The sequence below is a fragment of the Aquarana catesbeiana genome, linkage group LG05 (assembly GCF_042186555.1).
Source record: "Aquarana catesbeiana isolate 2022-GZ linkage group LG05, ASM4218655v1, whole genome shotgun sequence".
Lineage (NCBI taxonomy): Eukaryota > Metazoa > Chordata > Amphibia > Anura > Ranidae > Aquarana > Aquarana catesbeiana.
Genome location: NC_133328.1, coordinates 462189740 through 462203884, shown reverse-complemented (window position 1 = coordinate 462203884; position 14145 = coordinate 462189740). Strand labels below are relative to the sequence as shown.

General features: G+C 43.3%; 1 protein-coding gene and 1 long non-coding RNA gene across 3 annotated transcripts in view; both read left to right on the top strand.

Moving 5' to 3' along the window:
- Positions 1-14145, top strand: part of ARHGAP28 (Rho GTPase activating protein 28) — a 217929-nt gene that overhangs the window by 189082 nt on the left and 14702 nt on the right. For both annotated transcript variants that reach the window (XM_073631379.1, XM_073631380.1), the window contains exon 13: positions 921-1048. In XM_073631379.1, coding sequence (XP_073487480.1) covers positions 921-1048 — 128 coding nt within the window. The remainder of the gene's footprint in view (positions 1-920; positions 1049-14145) is intronic.
- LOC141145074 (uncharacterized) lies at positions 5102-7020 on the top strand. The gene is made up of 3 exons (XR_012244506.1): positions 5102-5936; positions 6513-6641; positions 6729-7020. It is a non-coding gene; the product is annotated as an uncharacterized lncRNA (long non-coding RNA).

Below are 14145 nucleotides of genomic sequence, written 5' to 3'. Positions count from 1 at the left end.
GCACGAACAGGAGGTTCACAGCGAGCAGGTACAAGTGGAAGGATCAGTGTCAGGAGTCTGCTCTGTTTTTTTTTTTTTCTGTACTTTCTCAACAGCCTTTTGCTAATGCCCTAATTTGCACTTTAAGGGTTTGCACCTATTGCTCCGCCTTTTTAGCAGCCACTCCAAGTGTGGGATCTAAAGCTAGTATTATCATTTAGGGGGTTGGCCTTCAGTTTCTATATGTCTATTGTCCTTTTCTCCTGTAGCTGTTAGTATAAGCGTATAATTCTTAATTATAATCAAGCTGTGTGCCTCAATGGACTCTAAGAACATGATTTTAAAGCACAAAAGTCCTATTTTTGGCTGGTGTTCATTTTTAATACATGGAATAGTATTAATGGTGCCCATGTTAATAGTGCCCATACTGTGCATCTGAAGAGCAGATTGTGCATTGTTATTCCACACCCTGGCATGCTTTTTACGTCCTGTTCATAAAATGAAGGCTGTAGTGTGGAGCCTGCAGTGTCTCACAGAGTTCTCTTTGCTTCACACTACAGAGATGACTCCATGATTGGGGGAGAGGCTAGTCACATGACATGTTAAGTAACTAGGTTTTTTACCTTCCAACACAATGCACATTTGTAAAGTAGACACAGCTTTATTTATAAATGTGCTGTTTACCACGGTCTATTCCCCGCCATGGTTAAAGGAACAGTAGTTTCAAATGTAGGATCCTTGTAGCCAAAACTAAATATACATCAACACTTGGGAGATGTTGTGAATCCTGGTGTACTTTTAGGTGAAGGTGACTATTTTTAGGCTTTTAGAAAGCTCTTTGAGGTCAGTTTGTGTTTTGTCTATCATCATTGATAAGCCCATGAAAACAAAGGCTGTCTGTGTCATGGTTATTATAGCTCTATTTTGCTTTTATATTTCAGCACTGTGATGTACCTGAAGGAGTGATAAGAGTTTACGCTCCACTGCACTCAAAGGTTTCCATGGCAATTCAGCTGAACAGTCGGACAAAAGCCAAAGACATCCTGGCACGCTTTCAGTGTGAAAACAGGTGTAAAGAGATGATCATTTCTTGTTTTCCATTCCATTTATTGAAGAACTATTTGAAATGTAGTAGTTTTGTTGAAGCAATTTTATATAGTACGTGGTTTATACAATGTCTTAGTTTTTATATCTATGCTATCACTTACAAGTGACACAATACCAAGCGCTAGTTTTACAGTTTTGCTTTCAAATTGTAAGCCTATCCAACAATTCTAGATCAGTAAAAAGTAGACATTGGCAAGCTATGCAAGCTCCAACTTCTTATACTGTATATCGTTGGGCAGCCTGCTGAAGTTATAGAGTTACATAGTTCCATTGTTATTCAGGTTGAAAAAATACACAAGTCCATCAAGTTCTACCCATAAAAAAACCCAAAATGAATGAATTCATGAATAAATAATTAAATACAAATCTGCATATGAAGACGCTAAACCTGCAGCTGATCAAGAGGAAGGCAAAAAAAAAACTTTTAAAGCATGGTCCAATTTGTTCCAACAGGGAAAAAAATCTTCCTGATTCCCTAAGGCAGGGTTAGTCTATTACATATTTTCACAGCTACACCAATGAAGAAGCCTTAGAATATGCAGAGGTTAAACCCCTTTATCTTCAGGCGCAAAGAGTGCCCGCTCCTTTGAAATTTCCTTAAATTGAACTACATATAGGCTATTTATGTATTTAAACATGGTGATCATATCAACCTTTGAATGAGAATAAACTAATTTCAACTAATCTTTCTTCATAGCTGAGGTCCTCCATGCCTTATATCAGTTTAGTTGTTCTTCTGTGCTCTCTCTCCAGTTCCCTAACATTCTTTATTTGAACTGGTACCCAAAACTGACCTGCATATGAGGTTTTAATGATGCATGAATATTTTATCCCCCAAAGGCATACCTTTTCATTTATCAGCACTTACTATAATTTGCCACATAGTTGCCCAGTCAAACTGTGCATTCAGGTCTGCTTGTTAAAGACATCTTGTTGGGACTTTATTCCACTACATAGCTTGGTGTCATCTGTAAACACAAAAATGCTACTTTTTATTCTAAACTCTATATAATTTATAAATAGGTTAAAATGTGAGGTTCTGAACTCTGAACATTAGGGTACACCACTAATAAACCCTACACCTGGCATGTCCAAAGTCCTTTTCGGTTTCAAATGGCCCAACTGGTAATTTGGCTATATATATATTTTGTGTCCCCCAACGAATCCCTGAGCACCGCAGGGGGGGTCACAAAAAATATATATACCAGTACTTATTGGCGTATAACACTCACTTTTTCTCCCTTAAAATCAGAGGGAAATTGTGTGTGCGTGTTATACGCCGATTTCTGCTGTCTCCGAGTGGAAGGAGGGGGCGGGCGCCACTGGATTACACAGAGCGGGCGATCGCCTGTGTACCCGGCGATCAGTCACACACAGTCCCGCCTCCTGGCCCAGGATTGGACCACTATTCTTTCTATCACAGACGGGACTGTGCGTGACTGATTGCCGGGTACACGGGAGATCGTGGCTGTGTAATCCGGCACTGATGAGGCTGCAGATGAGCAAGAATGTGCAGTCTGCATTCATTTACAATCGTGAGGCTGCATTAATGGGTGATGGAGAGGCTGCTGATGGGCACTGTGCTGGCTGCATTCATTGGCAATGGTGAGGCTGCATTAATGAGCAATGGAAAGGCTGCTGACGGGCACTGTGCAGGCTGCATTCATTTGCAATGGTGAGGCTGCTGATGGGCAATGTGCAGGCTGCATTAATGGGCAATGGAGAGGCTGCTGATGGGCAATATGCAGACTGCATTAATTAGCAATGAAGAGGCTGCTGATGGGCACTGGTGAGGTTGCATTGATGGGCACTGATGAGGCTGCTGATGGGCACTGATCAGGCTGCATTGATGGACTGTGACCCTTATTTTCCTTCAAAGTTTATTTAAAATGTAAGTTTTTTTCCCTGAAACTTCCTTAAAATGAAGGTGCATATTATACGCCTGTGTGTGTTATCTGCCAATAAATACAGTATATCCAAATAACACGCCCAAGCTCATCCTTAGTCCTGAGCGGCGCTCAGGGATTCATTGGGGGGGCCACAAAAGATTTATTTATATCCAAATAACACGCCCGAGCTCATCTCTTCACCGTACACAACTACAAAGAGAATTCATGTTGAGCAGTGTATTAGTTCTCGAATGAACACACTTATGCCCCGTACACACAGTCAGATTTTCCGACGGAAAATGTGCGATCGGAGCGTGTTGTCGGAAATACTGACCGTGTGTGGGCTCCATCGTACTTTTTCCATCGGATTTTCCGACACACAAAGTTTGAGAGCAGGCTATAAAATTTTCCGACAACAAAATCTGATCGCGTCAATTCCGACCGTGTGTGGACAATTCCGACGCACAAAGCATGCTCAGAAGAAATTCTGAGACGGAACAGCTTGGTCTGGTAAAATTAGCGTTCGGAATGGATAGAGCACTTTCGTCATGCTGCAGTGTTTAAAATTGTTTAATACAGCGCACTCTCTTCTTCTTTATAATGTGAGAAGAATGAAGTAGTTTTACTGCTCATATTCACACAGACTTCTCACAAACTTCTTTCTTTATTATTTATAGTGATTTATCGTGATTCCCTCAATATATTTTGATTTGTCACATCTGACCCAATTTGTTTTTTATTGTTTTATTTTTGTTTTGTGTTTTTTTTTCAAGGCTGTTTTTTTTTTTTTGGGGGGGGGGGTTGTATTTGTTTCAAGGCTGATGTTTTTTTTTTATTTTTTATTGGTTTGACTCCATAATATTTTTGTGTGTGTTTTGTGTGTCAAGTTACCACAACACCATTGGTATCTTGTATAATTTAATCTCAAGGAGATTGTTTGGTGCTGGTGTCCCTTGTTCATTTCACATTGTATTTTTGAAATGTACCTGTCTCCTCACAAACAAACTGTCCTTTTTGAAGGAAAACACACATAGGCGAGTATAATTGTAACAAAAATTCCTTTATTAAGGGCTCAGAACCAAACAAAGAGAGAGGCAACGCTGGAGAAACATCATAAATTGGCGAAGCCTTTGACCCCCAGGGCAGACATCAATTATTTTACAGCAAAATTGGTGGCCTGAGGAGTCCATATGTAAGGGAGTGCAGTCTGGTCCAGAAGTCCCAGAGATCCGGAAAGCAGCAGATGACATGTATGTTCCCAGGCTGTGGTACTACAAGAGCCTGCATCTTTGGTCAGACCAGACTGAACCCAGGGTCATCACTCTCTGGTCTTCCTTCCACGCTTCCTTCCCGGCTGTGGCTCTGGTGTTGGAGATGTGGCAGGATGAGGAGTAGGACCTGGAGGAGGAGGAGGAGTAGGACCTGGAGGAGGAGGAGGACTACGTGTGAGGTCAAAAATGTGGGTAGCAGATGTTATTTGGACCCTCAACCCCTTATTGAGAGCTTCCAAAATTAAGAACTCACACAGGAGTTGTTGGCCCTCCTCCATCTGCATCATTTTGCATGCAGTTATGCCAGCAAAGTCCTCCTCCACACTGTGAGGTGTTCTAAGGGCCTCTGTAGTCTTCCAAAATAGGCCTATGGCAGCCTCCTCCAGGTTACTCCTCTTCCTGCCACTTTTTCTTTGAAGGTGGAGGGGAGGGACCTGGGTATCAGGCAGCCTGCTTGGCCCGGCCACCTCCTGGCTGAGACTTCCCTGTGTATGAAAAAGGGACATGGTTTTAGTTTTTGCTTCATCAATCACAATCATAAATTAGCAATCCAAACTAACATCTATTTAACATCATTGACTGGACAACCAGAAATATTTAGAAGAATGCTATACCTGGCTCAAGCTGGGCTCCTCCACATGTTGCTGCCTAGAAGGCCCAGGTTGGGCGTCAGAAGCCTCAGCTGGGCGGGAAGGAAGCATGGAAGGAAGACTGGAGAGTGCTGGCCTGGGTTCAGTCTGGCCTGCCAGAAAATGCAGCCTAACATAGTACCACAGCCTGGGGACATAAATGTCATCTGCTGCTCCTGATCTCTGGGAATCCTGGACCTTCTTGTGCTCCCTTAGATAAGTACTCCTCAGGCCACCAATTAGGATCTTCAAATAGGTGATGTCTGCCGTGGGGATCACCGTCTTCACAAATTCCCACAAATTATCCAGCGCTTGCTTCCTCTTTGTTTGGTTCTTATATTCAGGGTGGTTTATCTGCCACAGACAGGGCAGCTCCCTGAACATATCTATGAAGATTGGCATAAAGTCCTTATCTTTCAAGATATCCATTTTCACTGCAAGACACAACACAAGACAAACCCTAATGTCAGCCTAAAGTCTTCTAAACTTGTGCAAATACAGGCCTCAATCTAGAAGCAGTATAGGCCCAATGTTAAATCTTACCTTCGCAATCATGATCGGCGCCTCCGTTACTCCTTCCTCCGCTTACAGATCGTATGTACTCGTGTTACGCTTTATAGACACTGCGCATGCGTGAAACTCCGCCCGCCCCTGACGTTCTTTCTATTCTATTCCCCACCCCTTCTCATTCGGCGCAGTGGGGGAAGAGCACATGTCGGAGACACAGCAGGTGCGTGCTAATTACAGCAACGAGGAGGAGGAGGAGGAAAGCCCGGAGCCAGAAACGTCACGATCCAGAAGGAGACGATTTAAGGCATGAAATATGTCCTTTGTGGAGATGTTGGAGATGGTCGACATCCTGAAGAAGGCCGACTATGACGGAAGTATGGACCTTACCCCAACCCCAACGTCAGAAAGGCCAAGATAATGGCGAAAGTGGTCAAGAGTCTGCACCGGAATTTCGGGATACGACGATCGAAAGATCAGCTCAGGAAGCGGTGGTCGGACCTCAAATTAAGAGAGCATGAGCAGTACAGAAGGATTCGGAGAGTGCTGAAAAAGTAAGTAGTTGTCCTGTGTTCCTATTCTTTATGTTTATTACGTCCGTGCTGCTCCATGTGCTTTTCTTAACTGTTATCCAGTTTAAAATGGCAACCTTCATGTTCATGGGCACATTATTCGTTCGTAGAAAACATTGTTCATTCGGCCTAGAAAACACCATCGTTTTGGCCATATGCATTTGCCCACATTTTTTAGGGCCTACTTGTCTGAAATTAATTTGGTTGTGTAGATGGGTTTGTAACTAGAATGAAATGCTAACTAGATTCTGTGTAAGGAGAGGACACTCAGCAGTTTTCACATCTGGACTCTGGAGCACTAGTGTGGGACACAAGAACACCCTTTTTATTAGGGGGTCCCACACAGGTGCTCCAGTGTATACTATAGAGGTGTCTCCATCTGTGAAGCTTGTACAAAACAGGTAAAGTATTGAAGCTTGACAAAGGACAATAAAAATTCTACATCTTGGAACTCTGCCAAAATAGACAATTGTACCCCACTTCCAAGCAATGTTTCATATTTATAGTTCTGCCATCAAATATCTGTGTGCTAAGTATACCTATTTTTTTTTTACATAGGGGAGAAAAGACTTGGAGGACACCGCTCATCAGAGGAGACCACAGACCCCCCACCTCTGGAAGAAGGTGAAATCCACTCAAGCCAAGCAGAGCAGGAGGAGGAAGACGTGGTGTAAATTGTCACAACAGGTGAGTGTCTGTGACCACAGGCTCAGGTAAGAGATGGATGCCAGCATATTTATAATACATGGTGTGTTTTTGTTTCTATCTTTTTAGGTGATCGTGATGTTGTGGATCCAGGCCATTTCACCTCGGAAAGTGCATAGATCCTGATCGGGGAGATCATGGGGTGTAATAGGGACTTGGAAAACATCCTTAAAAACATCAATGATGTTCAACAAAAAATGAAGAACATCATTGATGTTTTAGGGAGAGTTTAAAACCCTTCCAAATCCCTTGGGTTTTTTGTGTGCTAAAAATTTTTACCATTTTTTGACATATTTGCGAAAAGCCAAATTTTGAAGATGCACACAGTGTGTCAACATGTGCTATCTGCCATCACGAGAGATCAATGGACGCGTTTTGGGGGTGCAAACCCTTCATCAATAATAAAGTAGCTGTGAGGAAGGGGTTGCACCCCAAAAACATGTCCCTTGATCCCCCCATGATGGCAGCTAGCACATGTTGACATTCAGCAATTTGTATGCATCTTCAAAATTTGGCTTTTCCTGGGGTGACTTCACCCCATTGGAACGCAATATCAAACACAGTTTGTAAATACTCATGTCTGATATTGTCTTCATGTTCTACCAAGTGTGAACTTTGTAAGCTCAAGATTTGTGTCTTTCTTGTTGGTTTTAAACATGCCTGTTTTATCTTAAATGGACATTTCTACTTTTTCTAATGTGACCCCAAAAATTGTTATACAACAAACATGTTGGTTTGTTTTAAAAACCTTTTCTAAATGCACACGTGATTGTGCTGGTATTAAAAAGCTTGTTAATCAAGAATGTGTGGATTATTGTCTCAACGCTCCAACACTTTTGTGGTGCTCAAATTGGTGTTTTCTGTGACAATGGGTGTTATTTCCTAAGGGCAAATCCACTTTGCACTACAAGTGCAGTTTCTACTGCACTTGTAGTGCAAAGTGTCTTTGCCTTTAGTAAATAACACCCACCAGTGCTTTGTAAGGTTACACAATCACGCCATTTTCAGGACTCACCACATTTCTGTCAGGGTCAGCTAAAAGAAACACAAGCAGTAAATGTCACCAAAGATTTGAGTAGTTATTTTTTTTATTTAAAAAAGGTTTCAGACATTGTCTGGCATATTGATAGCCCCCTTACCCGCAAAGTATTCAAGGTATCTTAGCCGGACATCACGGGCACTCAGGAGGGGCAAGCCAGGACGGCCACTTTCAAGCTCCGTCAGGGTTGTTTCATTTAGAATTCTGGCCTCAGGCCCAACTGAGCCAGCATAGTTGGCAGAATGTTGCCGTAAAAAGTTGTGTAGAACACAGCACGCCAGGATAATATGATTCAGTTTATACTCCGCCATGTGTATGGGTGTAAGAAATGGGCAGAACCGGCAATTAAAAACCCTCTGGTCCGGGGTGAGGGTCCCCATTGGGAATGGCCGCATAAGATGGTCCCCCAGCGCAAATGCTTCTTCCAAAACGAAGACAAATGTGAGTCCTTCCACACTGTCTTCTGGAGGTGGCAAGTCCAAGCTGCCATTCTGGAGACGCCTGTAGAACTCCGTTTGGGCGATGACTCCACCATCGGACATCCGGCCATTCTTCCCCACTTCCACATACAGGAACTCGTAAGTAGCCAACACCACCGCCAACATCACAATACTATTGAACCCCTTATAATTATAATAGTATGACCCCGAGTTGGGTGGTGGGACGATGTGGACGTGTTTCCCATCAATTGCCCCTCCGCAGTTAGGAAAGTCCCACCGCTGGGCAAAGTGGGAGGCCACAGTCTGCCATTCCTGTGGCGTGGAAGGAAACTGTGGAGTCAAACAACAACAAAAAATTAGTCATTTTGCACATAAACAGGGAAAGCAGATTAGACACAAACATTCTTGGCCAACATCAAGATAACATTTATTTGAGGGAGTTTTTAAAGACCAAAGTCTAAGGTACACCTATCAGATTCCCCCTCCCACCCCCACCCCCCCTCTCATGGGCCATTCTTAACATTTGGAGGGGGGCTCTTGGACAGGTAACCCTCTCCACTTCATTGAGAGATGAATGCCTAAATAATGGGTATTACTTTGGCCAGACCCTCCTTAGTTACACTATTGGCAGCCCACTGGACAGGTAAGAAGTGTCATAATACAAAGATATAAATACACATTGTACACATTAGAGCACATTTGGAAATTCTACTATTACCTATCAAGATAAAAACTTTAAACATTACCATTTGAAAGTATACAGGCAGGCCCTTGCACTACATGCTTTGGGGAATTCATCCATAAATCTGACCACATACTGTGTATGGGTTTGGCAAAGTCAGAAGATAGATTGAGGATAGATAGATAATTGGTATCAGCTGACTTAGCAGTTGGGGGAGGGAGGGTTCCAAATGATCTGGGGACCCCCCAAAAAAAGCCTCTGGCACTCTGCCTGAATTTAAAGCACAAATCACATTTTAAAACATTTTAGGGTAAAGCACTACTATGGAGCTGATAAAATACATTGTTAAGTGACTACATGAGGTGAATATAGGGCCAGGAGACCATGCTGGGGAGGTAAGTGAAGGCAAATATGTATGAAGGAGAAAAAAAATAATTACATAAAAATCCAGCATGCATGAGGACAAAGGGGACATTCACAGCATATTACAATCATGGTAATTTGGGAATGAGGAAAGAAATACAATATATTATCAAACATTAAATACAATAAAATGTGATGTTAAAGGATAAATCTTACCTTAATATACTCCTTCTGCAGGACCTGGATGATGGCAGAACAGGTCTCTGGGATATTGATACCCAGAGCCTGGGGGGAGATGCCTGTTGAGAACTTCAAGTCCTGCAGGCTTCTCCCAGTCGCCAAGTACCACAGGGTGACGACGAGCCTCTGCTCCGGAGTGATGGCTTGCCTCATGCAGGTATCCTGCCTGCTGATATAGGGGGTCAGCAAAGCCAACAAACGGTGAAATATGGGGTCCATCATCCGGAGAAAGTTCCTGAAATCATCAGGATTATTCTCACGGATCTCACGGAGAAAAGGCATATGACAGAACTGGTCACGCTGAAGCAACCAATTCTTGGTCCATGAACTCCTCCCCACCCTGTTCATGGACTGGACTTGTGTCAAGGTCAGGACTCCAACACCAAGCCCCCGCACAGCATGAACTCTACGAGGAGTACGTATACGCAACATGGCTAGAAAGCGATCGGCTGCTCAGAACGAAGTAACAGAACGCACTGAAGAACAGCAAGGCCTGTGAAGAGCGACCTGAAAAACAGTAACGAACGAACAAGAACACAATGACAAGAGTCACACATAACTCGCTGCACGCACTGAAAGGCAGATACAAACCCACAAGCACAAACTGAACAGCAGGAAACGATCTGAAAGCCACGAGTCTGAAAAAGCGCGATTCGTCTCTCACTAAACTTTTACTAACACGAGATTAGCAAAAGGAGCCCAAAGGGTGCCGCGCTTGGTTTGGACCTGCCCTTTTCTAGTCTCGTCGTACGTGGTGTACGTCACCGCGTTCTTGGCGATTGGAAATTCCAACAACTTTGTGCGACCCTGTGTTTCGCAAAACAAGTTTGAGCCAACATCCGTCTGAAAAAATCCATGGATTTTGTTGTCGGAATGTCCAATATCCAATCGTGTGTACGGGGCATTAGACCGAATTTTAGTGGTTCAAAGAATGTCAGGCAAAATGGTCGGCCCTCACGCATGTTCACTTCATCAAATCTGGCCCTCTTTGAAAAAAGTTTTGACACCCCTGCCCTACACCATTCAGGGTATGAAAATGTATTACTAATGTCTGAATACAGTCTTTACATCAATTTTCTATCAATTCACAGACTGAATTTTCTAAGCCTGTAGACCGTATTAATAACCTTCACATTAGCTGTATGTGGGGAACTATGTCAGATGCTTCAGTAAAGTCCAAGTACACTAGATCCACAGATATACCTTTGTCTAAGTTTTTCCTTACAGCCCCATAAAAAAATCAGATTTGTTTGACAACTTCGGCTTTTATGAATCCATGCTGACTATCATTTATTTATTATTGTTTTCTAGAAAAAAAATCCTTCTATGTGGTCTTTTATCAAATTATCAAACTTGGCAAGTATAGACGGTAAAGTAGAACTACAGGCAAAGCTTGTTTTTTCATTTTAGATAAAGCAAAGAAGGGTTATAACCTCTGTTATTTTTTTCTTTTGCCATCTGTGTTCCACTGGGGATATTTCCCTTCACTTCCTGTCCCACAGACATAACAGGAAATGAGAGAAAATCCCTCCAAAGTGAGGGGGTCCCTGATTGTCACCAGGGTCACCAGAACTAGTGACCCCACTGGACTGTTTCCTCTCTATTGCTGTTCTGGGATTTTATTTTACTTTTGTAGCAATAACTCTCGATGGAGCTGCTGGTTTAAGCGGGCCTATCCTCTATGCTCTTCACCCTTCTTAAATTGTTCAATCCCCTTGACACAAATGTAGTGCAGTGTTGTAATAATATGAGTATCAACTTTAACCCACAATATACACTTATAGTTATAGTTACCTCTACCTGGGTGCTGGTAGCTCCACCTGCAGGAGAAATGACAACACAGCACACAAACTTTAGTAATAACCAGAAATAACTCCTTTCTTTGAGTGAATAATATATTTATATAAAGAATTATTACAATGACTATACTATCACACCAACGTAGTGTAACAGTATAAGAAATGGTTATGACAATCAGTAACAAACACAAATATATCTAACTATATATAAATATACCTGGGAGCTCCCCCTGCTCTAGACCTTAAAGTCACTATCCTTTGTAGCTAAATGTAGGGCCCTGCAATGATATAGTCCGGACTTCTTCAGTCTTCTCTAGCTTTTATAGTTGTAATCCACAAGGGGTTCCTCCTGGGTGTTGGGCAGCGTAACGTATCACACTAAAACAATTGTGATCCAACAGATTGACTAAGTGTTCTTATATGAAGAAACAAGCATCTAGCATCTTGAATACTGAAGTCTATTCAAGTGTAAAGTTCTCCAACTTCACTTGTTCCGTAGGACTATCAGTCCCAGCAACTCTCTGTAACAGTTCTAACTGTGTATGTAATAGTTAAACAAACTTCTGGGCATTAACCCTCTCACCACATGAGATCCGGGCAAATGGATGACTCAGTTTCAGCAGTTCTCAGTCCGTATCTAGACACCACCACGCTGTCACACTGTTCCGTTCCCAAACGACCAGGAGTCCTTGGTTATCTCCCCATGGGTCTCCGGAACGATCACTTCGGCTGCTCCAGCATTCTGTGATGTGATGGCAGGATCCTTGCAGTTGCTCCGCTCCTTCGCAAAGTAGGCCGCAACCCTGTAGGACACACACACCCACAGGGTTCTGCTGACAGGCCACGCGTCCCAGGAACAAGAGACCTAAAATGGCCGCTCCTTACCCTTTTATATCCTCCCACAATGCAGTTCAGTTCAAACCTTGTCCAGGAGCATTTTGGGTGGGTCAGTGTTAAAGTTCCGAAGTAAACAATAAATCACTTCCATTTTATTACACTTGATCATGAAACGTAAATGTATTGTACTTTCTCAATTGTCCACAAGATGGTACTAACACAACCTATGTACTATATAATACACATAGAGCTAGAAACAAAGGTTGTCAGTGCTACATACTCCCCCTGCTTTAAATCTTTGGTCCCCAAAAATATGTAAAACCTTGTTCCTGCTACACATCTTAGCCTCCAACCGAGTGCACAGGACCGACAGAGGAGCCTCCCACCAATTCTCAGGTGTTGGAAAGCTACTCTGTGTACCCACAACTGTCACCTTAGTATCAGATACAGATGTGTCAGGGGGTGAAACAGGGCTCTCATTATCCATGTTGACTGAGGAGGAACTAGGCTCATCAGCATTTCTTTTGCTGGTAACATTTGTTGTTTCAGAACACTCACCCAATGTATCGTATGTTAGTCTCTTGGGTGGGCGAATGTTCCTCTTTCCCCTCTGCTCTTTTGGTGTGTCCTCTATTTCTGGATGGACACTATTTTCTTCTACTTCAGTGGAAGATAAACACTTCTCAGCTTTTTCAGACAGTGGCACAAACTCAGGAGCTTCTGGCCTGAGAGCCTCCCTACTCTCTTCGGCTGTTGGTGATGAAACACTCGCTTCAGTTTTGGGTATGTTAGATGACCACAACCAGCTAATGTCCATCTCTCCCTCCTCATTGTCTTCAGTTATCAAAGCCCCAGACTGGGACCTAGTTACAGGTCGTTGTACATCCTCTGATGTAGATGATAACTCCTCCTCGGGGATTATCCTGACTGCATCAGTGAGAGGCAAAAGGTGATTCAGATGCCAAGTCTTAGTTGGTCCAGCACTTCCTTCTGGCCTGATTTCAAATACTGGGAGTCCTGGGAGCTGTTTACATACAACGTATGGCTGTGATCTCCAGAGGTTCGCCAACTTGTGTTTGCCAGGAATACCCAAATTCCTTAATAGGACTTGATCACCGGGTTGAAGATCTTGGATCCTTACTTTGAGGTCAGGTTTCTTTTATTTCTACTCCCTCTGCTGTCTGACATAGTCCGGGCCTTCTCATAGGCAACCTTCAGACTCTTTCTCAGCCTATTTGCATATCCTCGATGAGAAGCCTAAAAGGTGTGATCCAGAGAAGTTCCAAAAGCTAGATCCACTGGTAACCTAGCCTCACGCCCAAACATCAGCCGATAAGGTGAATATCCGGTGACGTCACTCTTGGTGCTGTTATATGCATGCACTAAAGCGGCAATATGCTTACTCCAGTTGGGCTTTTGTTCAGAGGTTAGTGTCCCTAATATATTAAGAAGAGTTCTATTAAACCTCTCCTGCTGAGGGTCTCCTTGCGGATGATAGGGTGTAGTTCTGGACTTTTGAATTCCTAATAGATCCAGCAACCTCCTGATGAGTGTACTCTCAAAGTCTCTTCCTTGATCTGAGTGGATCCTCTGTGGTAAGCCGTAATGGACGAAGAACTTCTCCACTAATGTCTTTGCCACTGTGACTGCCTTCTGATCTTTCGTGGAGAAAGCTTGAGCATATCTGGTAAAATGGTCTGTGACTACCAGAATATTTCCTTGCCCACTCAAGTCGGACTCTAGACACAGGAAGTCTATGCAAACTAGATCCATGGGGCCTTGGCTTGATAAATGTCCCATTGAGGCTGCCCGTTGTGGCAGCGTCTTTCTCTGGATACACCTATGGCAGGAGTGACAGTAACTCTCCACTTCTTTCCTCATGTAAGGCCAGTAGAATCTATCTCTTATCAACTGAAGAGTTCTTTCTGACCCCAGATGCCCATGAAAATCACGCAGAGCGATTAACACCGTCTCTCTGTGCTTCTCGGGCAGCAACAGTTGCCATTTCTCCTCTGGATTTTCAGAGGGGCCCCTTCGGTAGACCACCCCTTGCAACAACTGCAACCGATCCCACTCTTTGTGTAAC